The sequence below is a fragment of the Pezoporus wallicus genome, unplaced genomic scaffold, assembly GCF_028554395.1.
Source record: "Pezoporus wallicus isolate ANWC-B61680 ecotype Strahan unplaced genomic scaffold, APGP_CSIRO_Pwel_v1 contig_6789, whole genome shotgun sequence".
In the NCBI taxonomy this organism is placed as follows: domain Eukaryota; kingdom Metazoa; phylum Chordata; class Aves; order Psittaciformes; family Psittacidae; genus Pezoporus; species Pezoporus wallicus.
In genome coordinates this window covers 24,444-43,696 of record NW_026637361.1, presented here as the reverse complement: position 1 = coordinate 43,696, position 19,253 = coordinate 24,444, and the positions used below count along the sequence as shown (strand labels likewise).

Here is a 19,253-nt window from a genome sequence, read left to right as displayed (position 1 = left end):
GAAGGGTGTGTGCTGGGATCCTTCTGCCAGTTCCCAACCAGATACACAGCACACAACAGATGCTCTGCACGTAACTTATAATAATCACTGGTTTTATTTATTAAAAAATTACAATAGAAAAGTACCTTTAAACACATTTCCAAAAGCGGAGTAGACAATGTGGATGCTTCCCTCCTCTCCACAAGACAAAGTACAGGAAATAGTTTGCTAAAAGACTTAGTCCATTGCTTGGAAACGCTGATACCATTCCTTTTAGAGCCACTCAGGGGTTTGTCTTGGAATTGATTTCTTCTCACATTGCCTGTATCAGTGCCATTTTTTTTACGGAAGACCCCAACAGGACAGTTTCCCATCTCACTGCTTCACCCAACACCCTGCCCCAGCTCCAGCAGCCGAAATCTCAGCTTACCCACAGAATAAAAGGAAGGAGGAAGAAAAAGGTTATGATGTATTTAACAAGGCCATGGGTACCCCATGTCTTCAGTGCAGCTGGGAAACTGATTACGGCAAAGCCTGGGCAGTGGCTGAGCTCAGCATGCCCCGCAGTGAGGATGGGGTTGGGGGGAGAGGCAATGGAAGAAGTTTTGCACCTCCTTTTCAAGAAACCTAAATCTCTTCGAGGTTTTGGTTTGCTTTGCTCTTCCCAAATTTCTCCTGGAGCAAGGAGAGGGAGAGACTGGTATGTCAAGCGGTCTCTTGCCCGTCAGCTCGCTCAGGACTCGTGCCCAGCCTCGAGTAAGCTGGCAAACCAGTGGTCTGTCGTTTGTTTTTTCTCATACAGCAGTTTAGGGTGCCTATAACAACTTCAAGCAGTCATGGCAGGAAGAGGAGGAAGAGGCAAATTGTCACCTTGCTACATATGTGGGCTATCTCTGCCCATCCCTGATCTGAGCCCGTTGTACCGTGCCGAAGCTTTGCACAGCAAGCTATTAACGTAGACCTAAGGTAAAAAGCAAAATCACCATAAGAAAGTTTCTGATTGTCCTGCCTGGTTGTCATTTGGTACAACTGGGAAGAAAACAGTAATACTGTCAGTGTCCGCAGATGTCTTGCTGATGCAGCCAGAGCGCAATTCCTGTGCCAGAGGGAGCACGATTCCTACACACCCAAATTGTGCATCTTGACATCTGCATGCACGTGAGCATCATGCCTTTGACATGCAATTGACGGGGCAGGGGGATACAGACTCCTACTGACACACATTCAAAAGTCAAGCACAAAACCTGTGGTCTGACCCAGTGTAAGATTGTTCTGTTTAGGAGGTTTGGTACAAAAATACTTGCTCTTGTTTTGCCCTTTTTTTTTTTTTTTGGATTTTTTTTTTTTTCAGTCTGCTTTCCTATGGTTCTGTTTGAAGACTTTTCAAACACTACAGCAATGCCTGTCAAACCATGCTTTCAGAAGTAACACACTCTTTCTCACAAATATACAGTGTAAAAGAAGAAAATATTATTACTAGGTATGCTTTTTCATTTTTCTTCTAGGAGAGCAGATGTGTGATAGAGGCTGTGGGAAAGTCTTGGAGGAATCCAAACTTGTGTGAGGTTTTTTGTTTGTGGTTTTTCAAGCCTGTAACAACAGAGAGGTGTTAAAAAAAGGTAGCTGCCAAAGTGAAGAAAAGGGATGTGGTTAATCGTTTTTCCCTTGTGGGGAAGCTCCCGTGCTGCAGCATAGAGGGAGGATTGTTTTGGAAATGGGGTGAAGAAGGGAGAGCAGCTACAGAGACAGTTGTTTAACCCGGGAAGGGCAAGATGGGAAATGCCTGCAGGGAGAGCCCAGGCTGTCAGCACCCTGGGGTCAGGCAGAGGGAAAGGACGGCCCTGATTGTTCTCCTGTAGCCCCTGGGGTTTTAACCAGGGAGGCACCAGCTGGGAAGCTGAGAGTTAAGTTGGAACTGAATTTGCACTTAAGAGGAATTCAGTCTGTGTTGATCCAAGGCAGGAAGTGAACACCGCAGCGAGATGAGATTACTGGGGGGTAATTCAAAGCCGAGAAGCATTCCTCGGCTGTTGAAACTCTCACCCCAGATAACAGCGATAAATGCAGGAATGACAGAGCATGGATCGCTGGATTGGTGCTGGAGGTGTCCTGCCACAGGGGGAGGAGGGGTCAATCCCAGGAATTGTCACCTCGCTGCCTGTTCCCTCGGGGACACTACACTGGCTTCCTCGCCCCTCTACCCCCTCCCCTTGGGCCACCTCCCCCAGGCACAGCCCCGCTGTACTGCAGCCTTACCAGCACACTGTGGTTTTGCAGAGAGCACGCCAACCCAGTAGCCACCTTGGAAGACTCCATTAATACCCACAAGACTGACTGTAGGCCACCATCACACACCTGAGACCTGCGAGAGGACACGGCGTAGGGTCAGGGACCAAGGTCAGTGTGCCGTGGGGAGAGGTTGTTTGGCAGTGCCCAGTGTCTACACTTCCTAAGGGGGTAGTTTGGAGCTTAAACCTGCCCTGATAGGCTCCACATGGTATATCTGGATGCTGAAGAGGGACTCTTCATGAGGGACTGCAGCAATAGGACAGGGGGTGATGGGTTCAAACTTCCAGTTTGGTTTAAACTAGCTATAAGGAAGAAGTTCTTTACTGTGAGGGTGGTGAGGCCCTGGCACAGGCTACCCAAAGAAGTTGTGAACGCTCCATCCCTGGCAGTGTTCAAGGCCAGGGCTGGACAGAGCCTTGGGTGGCATGGTCTAGGGTGAGGTGTTCCTGCCCATAGCAAGGGGGTTGGAACTGGATGATCTTGAGGTCCTTTCCAACCCACACCATTCTGTGATTCTATATGGGACGCAGGCAGGAAAGTCTGAGCAGCAAAACTGTTTGCTGGGCTGTGCCATAGCCCTTCCTGGCTGGTGGAGAAGGCAGAGAACCATGTGGTCCCTTGACCCTCCATCCTCGCAACCCATTTTGGCTACCAGGGTTGCTGCAGGCAGATGGACCTTTTTGAGGGATTCACTCATCTCCTCTTCCTAAATACAGCTCTGCTTAGATTTTAGCTGGAAACACTGGCACAGGAGGCTTCCCGCAGGCTCATGGAGCAAGCGATACTCAGCATCAACCGAGCCTCTTCCACCTTTTCCCCCTCTTCCATTTGAATCACTTTTGTTTATTTAGCCACAAAAGGCTGAGTTATTTGCAGAGCATATTTCACAAGGCTTTTGCCATCCACGGTGGTTCCAAGTGTAATCAAACCATCCTCCTACCTCCCTGGTAACCACACTGGGGCTTCCAGGAGAGTTTTCATTAAGGCTTTATGAGATGTTCACCAGCTCTGAGCTGCTGGAGACCGCGAGAGTCGCAGCAGGGGGCAGGACAGGAGAGCACTCACCCGGCATTCAGCAGAACTGACGGGACTTCCAGCCCTGAGAACCAGCCTCGGAGGGAGGGAGCCAGCGCATCTGCCAAGACAAGAGGGGCAACAAGGTGAGAAGAGTGGTGGCCACACACCCTGGCATGAAGCTCCTATGGGTTCCCTTTTCCCAGCCTTCCCCAAGGAGGTCAAAACACACACAGTACATCCCAGCTCTGGTTGGGATGATGACACTGGCTGGGACTGAATGCAGCCTGTGGCATCGCTGCTTGCGGCAGGACCAAGTGGGGATAGTCTCAGCATCTAACATCAATTCTCAGCATGGATTTTCCCAGCAGCCCTCAGAGCCTTCTTACATCTCCATTTCCTTTGCTGGACATTTCACCAGCCTCCTGAGCAGCACAGGTGCTGCCTGTTAGTGGTTATTTGACAAGGCAAGTACGTCACTGCAATAATATTTACCGCCGCTCTTCCTACAAACAGCAAGGCCTGAAAACCTGGAGTTTCATCCAAAGGCTGAGGATGGTTTGTACATGGAGCGCTTTTCCTCGCCCTCCTGCTCAAACCAGCCCCCGGCTGTCTCTGGCTCCGGCGATGGTGGCTCCGGATAACCCGGATCAAGACTTTTGGATGTGGCTTATCCGGCAAATCAGTTTCCATGTGCTCATTTCCTCCTGCTCACCGCCAAGCTGCAGCTGAGGAGTGCAAGCTGGGATAATGTCCAGCATGGCTGCTGGGGAGGCAGCTTCTGTTCCCCACTCCAGGGCAAGCATCTCTTCCCAGCATCCCTGTGATGCCACTACAGGAAACATTCCAAAGGCTGGCACTGCAAAGAAATCCTCCACCGCCTCCATTTCTAGTTCTCCTTTTCTCCGCTAGGTAGGTACTTAATTTTAACATCCACGTGCTGCCATCGGGGCAGCCAACAGAAAAGCACTTGTCAATAAAAGATGGGTCCTCCATTTGCAACTCACTTTCCCTCTCCTCAGGGTTGCTTTGCTTCACACCTTGCATCCAGCAAGCTGCATCCTGGCGATGCTCAAGGGAGCGGATGGGTTGTTAGGTACTGGGAGCGGTGGGGATGGATCAAGTCCTGCCCCAGCAAGCATCCCCAATCCCTCCCTCCGCACCTGGTGGGAGTGAAGGGAGGAAAGCAGAGAGGGGTGTTTGGGTGCCATCCCTAAGTCTCAGTGAGGAGGGGTGAGTGCCTGTAAGCTGGGCAGAGGTTAGTGGTGCAGCGAGCACCCAGGAGAAGGGGAGGTCTGTGAGGGTGAGTGCAGTGGTGGCGGATGGGTCTGAATTACCTGGGCGTGCAGCGAAGCGGGATAGGTGAAAGCAGGAGGAGGTAGAGCAGGTGCTAACTCCGCTGGGTACAGGGGGTACGGCCCCCACACTTCAGGGCTACTGGGGTAAAGTGCAGGCACTGTGAGCTCATCTGCAAGAAAAGAAGAAGGAGAGTTAATGGCAGGCACCAGGACGCGGCCTCCACCATGCCACATGATAGAAAAAACAGCAGAGCTGTTGGCTTTCTCCCCCCAAAGCAGGCAAAAGCAGGAGCAGAGCCTCCTCTGGAGAAGCATGACGTGATGGTGCTGCTGGCAAGAGCTGACCACAAAGCCAACGCCGAATTCGCCCACTGGGAAATTGCAGGGTTTGCCCAGTGGCAAGTGATGCTACAGGGCTCGGTGCATCATCTTCATGTTTATTTACCCCAGGAATCGAGTGTCAGTGGGTGCGGAGGAGAGTGTGCAGCTCACAGCCATGCACAGCAGCGAGGCGAGGAACTGGTATCCACACAAGAAATACTTTTTCAGTAGCAGAAACGGGTATGGCGTGTTCACAGCAAGACATCATCGAGGCTTCTGTGGAGACCCAGATACTCCCTGGTACTGTGAAGCAGCACCAGGAGCTCATCCCATTTCTGTGCACCATTCAGAGCCGGCTGTCGCATGTCCCAGTGTTTGGGGACTCACGGCCACCAGCCAGCACGTGCCACCATGCTTGCAGCAAACAGGCACTGCGGCTTCCGATGGGACCTAGTGTTCCCATCACCACCCCCCTCCAGCATCCCTGCTCCCTCCAGCATCCTGCTGCATCTACCTGGGATGTCTGCCTGACATTGAATTGCCTGAATAAGGCATTTTCCCTGAGGAAGATGAGGATGGGGACAACCCCTGGCAACCTGCTGGCACTGCCACGGTGGCAGGCTGGGGGGACATGGCACGGGGCTCCCTCAGGGGAGCTGGGGCTGGTACTTACAGGTCTCCCGGGTGATGAACTGAGGTATGGCGGTGGGGAGTGGCGTGCTGGGGTTTGGGGTGCCCACCAGCTTGCTCTTGGCCATCTTGGTGTTGGCCTTGGCAAACTCCAGCCGCAGCGTCTGGGGGATCTCGGGGTCGAAGCGGATGCCCTGTGGGAGCGGAGAGGCATGGTGGGTCAGGTGAACACCAGCGCCGCAGCAAAAACAACTCCCCAGTACTGGATTTCTTTTTTTCTTTTCCACTTCCAGCCTTGAAATGAGCTCATCTGCCAGGCCCCGAGGCAGCTCGCATTCCTCCAGCATCTTTAGCATCGGAACCATATTTGGCAGTCAGCGTCCTGCGCTCTTATCCAGAGGGATTAGCAGAGCCAAAAAAAAGTCTTACGTTGAAAATGAAGCCAAGGAAGAAAAAAAAAACCAACCCAAACCAAAACCCCAGGGGGACTGGAGAACCAGCTCTGCACACTTCTGCCCGTGACTCTTTTCGGGAGGTTTAATTCTGCAGAGGTAGGAGGCAGCCGCTAAAGTGAAATTTGCTTTTCCTTTTGCAGCTTTAGCTGGGATTTTTCCCACTGAAACAACAGGAGAGGCTGGGAAAGGCGTCTCTCTCAGACTCATATCTAAGACTCTAATCCTCAGGCTTGGCCTTGGGATGCAGCCCCCTGGGAGGATGCAGATGAGAAGCAACCCATGGGGATTAGCTGGAGGGATAGGGATGCGGTAGGACCAGCCAGTACAGGAGATGCACATTCCAGGGATGGAGGAATCTGGAGAGTATCCAGATGGGGAGATGGAGGGGAAAATCCCGGATACATGGAGCATCCAGGGGCACTCACATTCAGTGCATTCTTCGCTGCCTCTGCTTCGGAGCGGCTGTCAAAGCTGACAAAGCCCACGGGCTGTGGAGGAAGAACAGGGACCATCGGTGAGGCTGATTGGGAGCAGAGAAGGAGCCCCTCACCCCAGAGACCGGTGGTGCATGGCATGGGACGCTCACCCCACTTTAAGTGGCTCCTACCTGCTTGGAGGTGAGTTTGATGAGGGACCCTTCGTATCCCTGCAAGAATAAAAAAGGGTGGTTGGTGGAGATCCCCACTTTTCAGCTGCCCTTTGGAGAGGGAAACCTCCTGTATCCATCACCCAGCAGCCCTACAGCTTTGGGGCATCAGGTAGGCACAGAGGGGAGCTTGCCACCAGCACAGGGACTCACCGCTGCTGGATTTTTGTAAGGATGTGGATGCCTGATGCTACTGTCCTTTGTGTTTGAAAAGAGCTAGTGTCTGAGATGTAGGTCTCGCAGGGTGAAGAGACTGGAGGTCTGCAGCCAACAGTCTTCTGCTAAATGGGGTGTGAGTCAATGTGCAATTAAACCCCAAAAAGCCTGATGCCATTTTCCTGTGGTTTATAGAGTCACAGAATCACAGAATGGTTTGGGTTGGAAGGCACCTTAAAGCTCATCCAGTTCCAAGCCCCTGCCATGGGCAGGGACACCTTCCACTAGACCAGGGTTGCTCCAAGCTCTGTCCAACCTGGCTTTGAGCACTGCCAGGGATGAGGCAGCCACAGCTTCTCTGGGCAACCTGTGCCAGGGCTTCACCACCCTCACAGTTTAAAGCCATTCCCCCTTGTCCTGTCTCTACATGCCCTTGTAAAAAGGTCCTCTCCGGATTGCTTGCCGGCTCCTTTAGGTATTGGAAGGCTGCTCAGAAAGGTCCACTGTGGTAACAGATCTGAGCCAGTGCCTGAGTTTTCATGCCTTCTATTGGGGAAAAAAGGTGCAGAAACTTGTTTCTGTGAATAAAATCACAAAATTAGATATATTCTGGAAGAAACCAGCAGGTTCCCAGATCCCACCAAGGCTGGCGAGGTCATGGGAGGTGCAGGGGGCCGGCCCTGTGCTTCATCCCCCTTCTCCCCTCCCTGGTCTGGTACCTTAAAGGGCCTGAAGAGCAGGTAAAGTTCCCGGGGCTTAATGTCCAGAGGCAACCCACTAACGAAGAGCGTCCTCACCTAGAAGAAAAGAAAAGGAGGTTCCTGGTGATCGTCCCTCATCCCCAACATGGGAATACCCCAGGCATCCCACAGCCTCCGGTGGTGGCACTCCAGAACGATGCCAGTCCAAGGGGAATCTCGTGGGCAGCTAGAATCCTTAATCCACACTTGGGGGATGTGGCATTTTTGGGAAAGGTATCCCCATACTTCATGGGACCACGAAGTAAGCTGGTAAGACACCATGGAAAGGTAACCAAGACCTGTCCTCACCACACTGAGTTCCCTCTGGGTCAAAAAGCATCCTGGACCCTTCTTACCCAGGTCTGGCAAACAGGATCTCTCCTGGCCTCCCCAGCAGAGCCCTCACTCTGCAGCCAATGCCTATTGTCTCTGCTTAATTGTAGCAGCTCATGAAGGACTTGGGAGAAGCAAAACCCAACTCTTCCTCCTGGACGACTGGCCCTGTTTTAGAGGGAGCTGTTTTTAAGCAGCTTGTCCCTGGTTTATAAAAGTCACTTTTTAAGGGTGTTTAACTCTTCTGGGTGAATGTGGGGCTCCTCAGGAACAGGCAAACCCCACCTGGGGAACGACCCGTGCCATGATGGTTTTGCTTTAGAACCAGCTCCTAACCTGGGGAGCGGTGTGAAGCCGGAGACCAACAGTTGGATCTACTGCCAGTCCCCTTCTCCTCATTCCCAAAAATCTCATCCAAACACTTGGATGGCTGGCAGGAGCCTAGGGCTGAGAACAGCCCCAACCATCCTCACCTGAGACCCTCACCCTGGGGCTGTATTTAGCCTCAGATCATGTTGGGGATGAGTAGCAGCTTGGTCTCAGCCCTGCCGTGTCCCTATCCACCATCCCTGCTCTTGTTGAGGCACCTGGACATGGATCCCACATCCCTGCCTTGCAATCCCTATCATTTCCAGCAGCGCTCCTGTAGCACCTTACTAGGAGGTCATCTGGGGGATTTAATGACCGTAGCTTATTTTTTTTGGACAGACAATACCTTGAAAGAGCTCATCCCGAGGGGCTAGATCACGGTCGTGTGTCGTTGTCCGTGTCCCCGTCCGTGTCCCCCCCCCCCCTCCCCGGTTCCAAGCTGCCAGATTTGGCCTGGAGGAGGGGGTAAACCTCAATTTCTTTTTTATCTATTTTAGGTTTTTGGCCAGGCACTTTGTCTGCCCCATTCCCACAGCCAGAAACAGCCACCCCAGGCCTATTCTTCTGCTGACATTTCTTCTTTCTCTTGCAGATAAGCTATCTACCCCATCTCCCGGGGCCTGAGAGCTGCAAACATTCCTGCTTTTGTAGCAAAATCTCCGGCTGACCTGTATCTACTAAATAACAAAAGGTTAAATTACAAAAGGGGCTATTTGCATGTCGCCCTCGTGTCAACAGCCCTGGTGCGATACCCATCGGGCTGCTGGTACCCATCTTCCATCACTGGGTGCCAGAAAACAGGCCAGCCGTGAAAGTACAGCCATCCCAGGCTTGGCTTCTCTTGGAAACCAAGCCCTGCTCCAGCCAGGAAAGCATGCTCAGGGCTTTGCCTAGAAGGATGCTGAGAGCTCCAGGCTGGATGGGATCAGTGCAGGCATGTCCTCACCCCTTCCAGAGCCACAGCTGCAGCTGGGAACAGCCCTGTAGCCTGTCCCTGTTACTGGGATCATTCACGGTGAGCTGGAAAGCCCCCACAAGATGCTTTGGGGACCCCCACCAGCTTTCTGCCTTTCTCTTGAGATCAAAGGGTGATGGAGTATCCCTAAGCACTCAATGCTGCACTGTCTCCTAATGGAGACACTTCCCAGATTTCTCCTGGCAGGGGCTGAGGAGGAATTCATCCGCAGGACCTCCCCTTGCATCCATGAATTTCAATTAAGGAAGGCAAATTTATCCTTTCCTAAGGGAAAATACAAGTATTCCCCTTCAGACAGATCCACTGAGAATGCCTGCTATCTGGGGAATCGGATCACCAGACACATCCACCCTCCCAGCCGGGTTTTACTTTGGAGGAGGCTGAGTATCCCTGCATGGTTTCCCCGTCTCCATCATCCCTCAAGCCTCTGGTCCTCCCTGGCATGTTAGCTTGCTGTCTTCCAGCCTCTCCTCTCCACAGGGACCAGAGGCCTCGGAGATGGCTCCACAGGGGAACCCACCACATCCCTGAAATCCAAACCCCCATGAGCCCGGTTTGCCAGATCATTTAGCCCCGTAGCTGCCCGGCAGAGAGATGGGAGATAAAAGACCCTGGAAAGCCCTCTGGAATTAGGCCTCCTTGCAAAGGAAAGGCTTCTTTTCAGTAATGACTTGTTTTCTTTGAAAGTTCAAACATGGGTCGGCCAAGTTTTAAACCGTCAAATTAGAGTGAGAGAAGGAGGAAGGCTCCAAAAGATCTCCCAGCTGGTTTCCAGCCCCAAAAGGATGTTTTGGGAGCTGGGAAGCAGAGGGAAGAGATAGGAGGTCATAGGCACACCCCACTTGAATCCCGAAAAGGGGCTGGTGGGTGGCGTACCCAGCCAAAGGGATGTTTGAGTAGGTCCTGCGTAAACAACATCCTCTTGCTGGGCTGGGTAGCAAGCAGGTGGGAGGATTTGGGTGCTAAAGCGAGAGAAAGGCAGACAAAGGGAGCGTCCTCGGGGATAATTCCCAGCAGGCTGGACGGATATCCTCTTGCCAAGGGGGAAGATTATTTTAGGCGGAAATATTACTTCTGCCCTTAAATGGAAAAGGAGCTTCAAACCCGCAAGGAGCTGCTCGAGGCGCTGCTGTGCCGAGACATCCCAGGGGCTCTGCCTCCATCCTCAACCCTGAACACTCCCAGGGCAAAATGCTGCCTTTGAGGGGGGGAAAAAAGCCTCACTAGGTGTGTGCTCTTCCATAGGGAAAAATGACCCCTCCGAGAGGGGGTCCAAATGCTCTTGGTGGAGCATTTCTCCATCTCTCTTTGTTACAATTTGGGGTGAAACCAAAGGTTTCTTCCAGGTAAGAAGTGCCAGTGCTTGCTCCAGGAAACCTCTGGCCATGGGTGCTGGACCTTGCAGGCAGCCACCACCTTGATGTCTTTCAGTGGGGATGACGACTGTGGGACTACACCAAGTCCACTTTCCATGGCCCTCCTCCTGCCACTGTGTCCCACAGCTCCCAGGTTTGCCAGGGCCACTGAATCCCAATTCCACTGCCTCACTCCTGGTTTGTCCCTTCCTGGTTCTTACTGTCAGTAAGACAGCAAAGTCTTTTCCTAGCTTCTGCTGCTCTCCTCTCTTCTTAGGAAGCCATCTCCATCCTGCTTTTGGCGTGTCCCTCTCACCTCTGCGTTGCACCATCACCTTCTAATGTCCCCAGACACCATGTCCCGTCTGGGATCAATCTAAGGGATACTGGAGAGGCCACAAGCCAGGTTTGTCTCCCACAGCTAAGGAGGCACCAGGGAGTAATTTGCCTGCCTTGGACCTCCATCAGGTGACAGAATGATTTGGGTTGGAAAGGACCTTAAAGCTCATCCAGTTCCATCCCCATGTCATGGGCAGTGACACCTTCCACTAGACAGGGTTGCTCCAAGCCTCATCCAACCCGACCATCCCATGGGACGCTGGGGGCTGACCAGCATGATCACGCACCCCTGCCCCTGCACAAACCACCCCTAGTAAATGTTAACAGGCTGGGGGCCATCAGGGAGAGGCGGAAGGTGTCTGGGTGATTCATTCACAAGGCATTTAATGGCCTCCTTCATGCCCAGCTCCCCATCCACCACACTTCAGTGGGAGCTCGCTTTAATTCTCTACCAGCCGATTAACTGCTTGACTGCCCCAGTGGTAGCAGGAACACTGTGATCAAGCCATAAAACAGGGCAAGCAGAGCTTCCTCCCCTTCTCCCTGGCAAAGTGGGGTGCTGCCTCCCACGTGGTGGGGTGAATTCCAGCCCCACAGGGATTAATCCCTGCATAAATACTCTCTCTGGTAATGGAGTGTCCTCCTCTTTGGTTGGGTTTAGATTCTTGGGCTGCGTGTACACATGCCATCAACCCGCAGAATTCCCTGACATAAACAAGGGGATGCTGGCTCCTGTGCTGCTGGGATGCAGGAGGAAGGGGCTCAGCCTTCAGTCCTGCCACCCGTAGCCACTTCTCCAGATCAGTAGCCAAATGTCCTGTGGGAGAATGGGAGGAACGGAGCAGCCCTCTGGGAAGAGCCAGCCCGGAGCTGCTGGGGCTGGAACGAGGAAGCGGCAGAGGAAGAAAAGCCAGCGAGAAGCCAAGGGAGCAAATGGGGGATTGCAACAGAGCAGAGGAGTGAGCAGCAGGCACTGGGGGGGGGTTCACGCACGGTTGTGTCTGGCTAAAAACCCTCCAGACCCTGTGCTTAGAGGAGGAAAGGAATCAGGAGCATGGGGGAGGTGCAGCACTGGGACAAACCTCATCCACTTGCTGGGTACCCCCCCCCCCCCCCCCCCCGCCTCCCTGAAACCACCCCTGGGGTCTCCTCTCCATGCCCTGGTTCCCTGGGATGAAGGATCTGGATGGGGACAAGGACCACAAGCCGGGCTCTCTTGAGCTGCTCTGCTACCAAATAAGGCCTCTGCTGAGGCTTTTACATGCCGTCCTTGCCTGGCTGGAGTGACGAGACCTCCTTCCCAAATTTTTCTCCCTCCCCTCCAGGCTCCTCTGTGGGCATTCCCACCCCCGGTCCCACAGCTCCCCCACACCTGGGGATCCCTTTTCTGGGGGAAGGGGATAGGGGTGGGGTGAGCACGCTGGGCAGTAGGACTCTGGCCAGCCCAGGGAGGAGTGAGGGCAGAGCAGAGGCTTGTCTCACCCAGCAGCACCCTGACTGACCTCCCCATGATGCTTCTCCCTCTTTTGTTTTTAGGGGGACATGGCTGGAAGCCCCAGGGAAGGGGGAGGTAGGGTGCAGTAGTTGGGCAACCCCCTTCACCTGTGCTTAAGCAAATATTTGACAGCACCGGCTCTTCCAGCCAAGGCTGGGAAAAACTTGTGCAGGGAAAAATACCTGCCTGGCTCTGGAGGAGTCTGGTTTGCAAACAGGAGCAGCCATCACCCTCCTAACATGTTCCCAGTACAATAGGAGACTGGCACCTCGCAGGGACTCCTCATGTTCAGCATCCCCCTGGTCAGGGGGTCTCCAAGGGCCAGCAGTGCCATGGCCAGCCCCTCGCCCCCCTTGGGTCCAGCTGGGAGCAGGGTGCTGGGAAAGGCAACAGGCCTTAATGGACTTCTCCCACCGGCGTTCCCTTTGCGAGCCACATCATCACCATCACCTGCAAGGATCTGGTGAGGCCACCAGTGGAGAAATTCCCCCTTATTGGAGCACTTTGGGAAACTTTGGTAAGCTTCAGGCTGGAAAATCAAAAACCCTGAGGTAGGCGAGAGCAGGGGAGCAGAGCATCCCCATGTGCCCATCAGTCAGAGACCCCACCGAAAAGTGACGTGCCGGAACAGACGGTGGGGCGAAAGGTGAGGAGGAGATCCTATCTACCTGCTCTCACCCTCCCAAAGTCCAAATTCCCATCTCAAGGTCACGGGTAAAACCAGGAACTCCACGCTTGCAGAGTCTGTGTGGGGCTGTGGGGTTTGCCTCCCGTGGGGATGAGGGCGGGGGTACATCTTTGGGGTGAGACCCTCGGGCTGAGAGATGCGGACATGCATGGTACCCACTACCGGTCACCTCAAACACCGGCCCTGGGGAGGGGGTGGAGGCTGCTTGGGCACCCGCCCCACCCCGGGGTGCTGCAAGGCTCCCCGGGGAGGCAGAAGGGTGTTTGCAAGGGGATGCGGGGCTGTCCCGGGGAGCGGGGGATGCGCTGCCCGCAGTTCTCTGTGCCCCATCTCCAGCAGCAGTCCCGGGACCGACAGGACACCCCCGGCGTAGGGGAGCTGCGGGTGGGGAGGGGGATGCTGGACCCCCCGAACCCCACATCCCCTCCTTCCCCCGGTACCTCTTCCTCGGGCAGGCCGGTGTCGGCGGGGCCGCCCTCCCGATCGGCGGGGAGGTTGCTCATGCTGCGCTCGGGGCCAGGCTCGTTGTCCCGCCGGCGGCACCCGCGTCCCGGGCGGGCGGTGCTGAAGGCTGGAGGCGGCGGTGGAGGGCGCGGGGGGAACCGGGGCGGGGCCGGGGGAGGGATTGGGAGGAGGGGGAGGGAGGTTCCGGGGGGAACTGGAGGCGGGGGGGAGGGATGGGGGCACGGGGATAGGAGGGACGGGAGGGTGAATGAGGCAGGTCTGAGACACGGGGCAGAAGGCTGGGAAGATGGGACACGGGTTTGGGGATACAGGACAGAAGGCTGGGAAGTTGGGACACAGGGCTAGGAACACTGGGCACAGGGTTAGGAATACAGGGCAAAAGGCTGGAGACACAGGATGCGGCTGGTAAGATGGCACGCAGGGTTGGGGATACAGGACAGGAATCTGGGTCATGGGCCTGGGAACGCGGGACACAGGGCTGGGGACGTGCGGCAGTCCAGTCATAGGACTGGGGATGTAGGACACAAGGATGGGGACATAGGACACAGTCCTGGGGACACAGGGCACACTCCCAGGGTCACGGCCGCAGCAGGGCTGTGGGGCAGAGGACGGCACAGTGCTGGGGACACAGGGCATGGATGGAGGAACACACAGGGGCAGGGCTGGCTGTGGAGCCGGCCCTGGGGCTGCGTTTAGGCTCCCACCCCACTCCCCATTTAGGCAGAGCTTCAGGTGAGTTTGCACCCTGCTCACCTTTCTTCTGTCTGATCTTTGGGTCGGTCCCAGCCCTGTCACATCTCCATGGATGGTGTAGCATGATGGAGACCCTCAGGGTGAAAAGCATTGGACCAGCAGCCGTGTCTGAAGAAGATGGGACACAATACATGAGGACCAGAGGTGACACTGAGGACATCCTGCTGATGGCAAAGGGCTTGTACCAAGTAGGTGTTTTAAGATCATGGCAACTCTGGAAAAAAACAGATCTGCAGGCCTGTGGGCAGCCTGGATGGATTCAGCCCCACCACTGACCTAGAGCAGAGTGTTTCCAGCCCCCACAGTGGTGATTTACAGAGCAGAACCTCTCATGCTGTGAGGGAAATGGAAATAAGCCATGCCAGCTGGATTTGGGGAGCTGGAAGCATCTGGCTACCAGGGCAGGGGGCCCAGAGAGGGCACCTGAAGTGTGGGGGCTGATCTAGTTGCTTGAATCTGCTGGAGCCTCGTGCTTTTGGGATGAATTCCCAGCAAAGGTTTGCCTTATCTTTCAAGCTGGAGGGACAAGGGTTCAGCCCTTGTTTGGATTTGGCTTTGGGGAAGAGCTGCACTGTCACAAGTGCTGGACCAAGGACTGGAGCTGCAAAGCCAATAAACAGTGGGTTTTTATTTTGGGTATTCCTGTAACTGAACTTGGAGCAAATCTGGTGGGTGCTGTGCTGTTTGTGCCTTGGCCTGTCCCACCTAACCCCCCTGGTCCCAAATTTGCACCCCATGTCTTGCAGCCCAGCTGGCACTTGGGATTCCTCTGCAGGTGGTTGCTGATGCTCTCTCCACTCTCTCCTTCCTACAGATTTCTGCTCCAACATTAATTTCCTTCTGCACCAAGACAGAACTTCGGGCAATGTTGTACACGGTCAGAGGGGGAATGTGTGAATAATATTCCTGGTAGATCTCAGGGGCTGGATGGGAAGCATGGATGTGTCCAAAGCTCAGCTGATGAGTGGAGGAGCTTTAGCTCCATTGTGGACCCTCTAGGAGGGAAGCTGAGTAGGTGCCTTTGAAGACCAGGGAGAGCTCTGGAGCCTTTCCCCATCCAAAATCCGCATGGATTGGTGAAGCAGGACAAGAAAATCCCTTCCTCCAAGCAGCCCTGCTCTCCCCTGGTGTGGGTCCATCTCCCTCTGCCGGCAGCCAGGGAAGAGAAGAGCAGGGAGACAGCACCTGGGCTGTCCTCAAGGGATCATAGGATCACAGAATGGTTTGAGTTGGAAAGGACCTTAATCTCATCCAGTTCCAAATCCCCTGCCATGGGCAGGGATGACTCACAGTAAACCATGTTGCCCAAGGCTCTGTCCAACCTGGTCTTGAACACTGCCAGGGATGGAGCATTCACCACTTCTTTGGGCAACCTGTGCCAGTGCCTCACCACCCTCACAGTAAAAACCTTCTTCCTTAGATCTAACCTGAACTTCCCCTGTTTCAGTTTGAACCCATCACCCCTTATCGCTACAGTCCCTCTCCAGCATCCTTGTAGGAAATGGGATGGTGGCAGTGGCAGTTCAGCACCTGACCCAGGCAGGACGGCAGTCTCTCCCTTGACAGAAGAGCAGGTAGCATTTTATTCCCAAAAACCAAAAATGTACAATTGAGTTAGTGCATGAGAGACAACTGATCCACAGCAGACTCGAGGTGCTGGGCAGAATATAAATGACACACACAATCAAGATGGTATTAGATTTTTTTCCCAAATATGGAATGGTCAGCCACTTCCTAGGGCTGGGGAGTACTTCCCAGGACCAGATGAAACCCCTTCTCATCAGCCACCAGCAGCAGAAGATGCTCAGCTCTTGACAGGAGTGGATGTGGCCTTCACGGTCTTCTTTAGGTGATGGTAGTTTGGCAAGATCTTCATCAGGAAATCCAGCTGCAGTGTCTGGGGCTGGGAGCAGAGGCAGGGTGAGGGCAGCCCTCAGAGGATGCAACAGGGATGGTGTCACCCATGCGTCACACTCACCTGTGGCCGCTCGGTCTGGACACGGCGGAGGCAGTCAGCCCCATAGATGACAGTGTTTTCGGGGATCACCTCGTAGGTGTTGATGTTACAGCAGGCCCCGATGATGCAGCCGCTTGTCAGGATCACGTTCCTGCCAACAAATGCTGCCGGGAAGAGAGAGGAATCATTGTGAGAGTCATGCCCATGGTGTGGATATACCCTGCACTACCCAACATCAATACCATGAGCTGTTCAGCACCAGGAGGCAGACCCAGCCCGGGCTGGTCCCACCAAGGCCAGTCACACACTGGGCTTTTGTGTGAAAATCACAGCATTGTCAACAGCCTCACCTACAGCAAGAAACCAGCTCTACTGTTCCCAGCTTCTACAAAATCTCACAAGATGATGAGCCAAGACTTACCTTTGGATTCAATGACATTGTTATCTCCTACCTTCATTGCTTGGGAATCTACGGGTCCATGTTAAAGAAAACTGCAGAATGTTCTGCTTTTATTTCAAAAGGTAAACCCTGGTGCCATTTTCAAACCAACAACCTGCAATAAACAGCCCTGTGCTGCCTGAACCACAAGAGAGCCCATACCTTTCCCCTCATACTGATCCACAAGTGCGGTGTATCACACATTCGATCTCACAGCACAGCAAGGATACAACACCCAACTTCAAAAACATTGTTGGTGCCGATGACCATGGGTTTGGGCTCCACCTCTTCAGTTTCTGGAGTAATATTTTCTGGATACCTGCAAGATGGGAGAATATATTTCAAGTTTTGAGATCACAAAGGTATTGTAATGTTTGGCAGCTTGATTTTGAGAAACATTGTGTGTATTATGCCCCGTCCCTGGCAGTGTTCAAAGCCAGACCAGACCAGACCGGACTTGGAGCAACCCGACCTAGTGGAAGGTGTCCCTGCCCATGGCAGGGGGGTTGAACTGGATGATCTTTAAAGTCCCTTCCATCCTAAACCAGTCTGGGATTCCGTGATTCTGTCCCATCCAGCTAGAGCGGTGGGGTTTGGAGATGGCTTGCTCTTGCACAGGGTCTCTCATTGTCAGGACAGGATTGCTGTCCTCAGGGAATATCTCAGGGAACACCAACTATCTGCAAAGCCCAAGCTGGGAACATGACCAAGGGATCCCAAACACATCCTCTCCTCATCCAGTCTGGAGCTGGGGGTCAGTGTTCCCAAAAAAGGAGCGTTTCCTCCCAAAAATGAGGTGACCCCGTGGGTGTTGTCCAGCTCCGTACTGACCCATTGACGATGAGGGCCTGCTCCTCGATCAGGTTGCCTTCCCCGATGATAATAGGTCCTGCTTCGGCGATGATCCTGGCCTTGGGGTGGATCACCGTCCTGGGCCCTGCCGGGAACAAGCCGAGGGCACCCCTCGTCCAGCCCCGCCGCAGCACTCGGGCAGCGGAGAGGAGAGGCCTGATGCCTTACCGACAGTCACGTCGCCGCGGATCTCGCTTTCCACGCACACCACGGCCCCCGGCGCGATCTTGACGCTGGAGGAACGGACAGGGCTCAGTAAGGTGAACCGGAGAGGGGCGGGCAGCCCCGCCGCGTCCCGGGGAGGGGGTGTGTCTGGGGACACTCACCTCTTTTGCACCTTCTCCGCCATGACGGCCGCCTGCGCCTGCGCGGGGCCTGTGCGGGGGTTCGGGGTCGCGCACCTCGGCCTTACGCTCACGCAGGGGTCCCCCCCGGGCCGCTCTTCGCACCCCGCTGCGATTCAAAGGCAACCGGACTTCACCCACGGCCACTCCGATGGTACCGGAGGGGGACGGGCGCTAGGACCCAGCGGCCGATGGTCCGCCCTCTCGGCTGACCACGCCCCGCCGAGCGTGCGCGGGGGTAGGGGCGGGCGGTGGCCGTTTTCCGCCGCGGCGCTGTCCCGGCGCGAGGGTGGAAGTGCGGGGCGGGGCGGGGCGGGGCGCGGCGGGGCGCGGGGTGGCGCCGGGACAGCGCGGAATTAACTTGGGAGGACCGGAGCACGCCGCCCCTCGCCCGAGCCACACGCGGCCACCCGGGTCCCCCGCCCAGTTTCCGAGCACCGCCGGGGCTCCCGGTGCCGTCCCACAGCACACAGGGGTCCGGGGCTCAGCCGGGGCCGGTTCGTGGCTCAGTCAGGATCGGTTCGGGACTCAGGAGGGTGTTCGGGTCTGGAAATAGCGCTTGAGGACTCAGGAGGGTGTTTGGGACTGGGGATGGTGCTCTGGGGTCTCAGGAGGGTGCTTTGGTGCTCTGGGCCAGGGCTCCGCCGCATGGACCCAGCCGGGTATTCCCCGGCTGCAGAACGGAGCCCCGGCCCGGGGACTGGGCCAGAGCCCAAGTCCTGCACCTTTGGGCTCAGAAACCGAGCCCCTCTCGGGCGGTTCTGGGGTCAAAGCTGGGGCTGGGCTGGATGGGGTTGGGCTGTGGGAGCAGGCTGAGCTGGTGCATGGACTGGTCGCGATGATTCGCTCATCAGTCTTCTGCCTCTCCTCCAGCTCTGGGAGCTTGAAGATATTCCTTGCTCCATGGAATTCTAAATTCCAGTTTTGCAAAACCATCAGCATTGTACATGGTCATTCCCTTCCCAGCCACGGTCAGTCAGTAAAGCATCTTGAGAAGCAGAGTGAGAAATTAAGGCAGGAATGAACACAAACCCCAAACCCACTCCAGACAGATTTCCAGCAGCTGTTTCTGGAAACTAACCCTCACCCCAACCAGACCTAACCCTAACCCTTCAGAGCCACAAGAGCTGTTGCTGCTGGAAATCCATCTGGAGTGGGATCTGGGCACCTGCCCTGCCTGGATCCTGGCTGGTTTTGTAAGGCAGGAGGATCTTTAGAGTCGAGCTTAGAGGTGTCCAGAACTCCCCTTGCACGTCTGCTGCAGACTCCCTGCAACCCTGTGACTGCAACATGGTGTAACACCATGTTCGTGTGTGCTGAAGTGAAATGCCAAAGGTCCTGGGTGTCTCAGATCAAACTC

The 19,253-nt window shown here is 54.9% G+C and overlaps 2 protein-coding genes across 4 annotated transcripts; both read right to left on the bottom strand.

Annotated features, from left to right (window-relative positions):
- Window positions 1-71: 71 nt before the first annotated feature.
- RBPMS (RNA binding protein, mRNA processing factor) lies at window positions 72-13,686 on the bottom strand. Of its 3 annotated transcripts, none has more exons than XM_057405114.1 (8): window positions 13,524-13,686; window positions 7,508-7,585; window positions 6,594-6,632; window positions 6,412-6,474; window positions 5,575-5,725; window positions 3,334-3,403; window positions 2,236-2,341; window positions 72-1,569 (listed from the first exon to the last, which is right to left on the bottom strand). In XM_057405114.1, the coding sequence occupies exons 1-8, from the start codon at window positions 13,584-13,586 to the stop codon at window positions 1,564-1,566; spliced, it is 576 nt and encodes a 191-aa protein (XP_057261097.1). In that variant the 5' UTR covers window positions 13,587-13,686; the 3' UTR covers window positions 72-1,563. The 3 variants fall into 3 exon arrangements, with proteins under 3 accessions (XP_057261097.1, XP_057261096.1, XP_057261095.1); XM_057405113.1 differs by lacking the exon at window positions 72-1,569 and adding an exon at window positions 4,620-4,750 and having other exon boundaries at window positions 2,230-2,341; window positions 13,524-13,681; XM_057405112.1 differs by lacking the exons at window positions 72-1,569; window positions 2,236-2,341; window positions 3,334-3,403 and adding an exon at window positions 4,484-4,750 and having other exon boundaries at window positions 13,524-13,683.
- A 2,174-nt stretch (window positions 13,687-15,860) lies between these two features.
- DCTN6 (dynactin subunit 6) lies at window positions 15,861-17,923 on the bottom strand. Its single transcript, XM_057405109.1, has 7 exons — window positions 17,876-17,923; window positions 17,718-17,782; window positions 17,529-17,634; window positions 16,928-17,016; window positions 16,680-16,727; window positions 16,280-16,422; window positions 15,861-16,204 (listed from the first exon to the last, which is right to left on the bottom strand). Exons 1-7 carry the CDS (start codon window positions 17,896-17,898, stop codon window positions 16,106-16,108), a joined length of 573 nt encoding a protein of 190 aa, XP_057261092.1. The 5' UTR covers window positions 17,899-17,923; the 3' UTR covers window positions 15,861-16,105.
- Window positions 17,924-19,253: the final 1,330 nt, after the last annotated feature.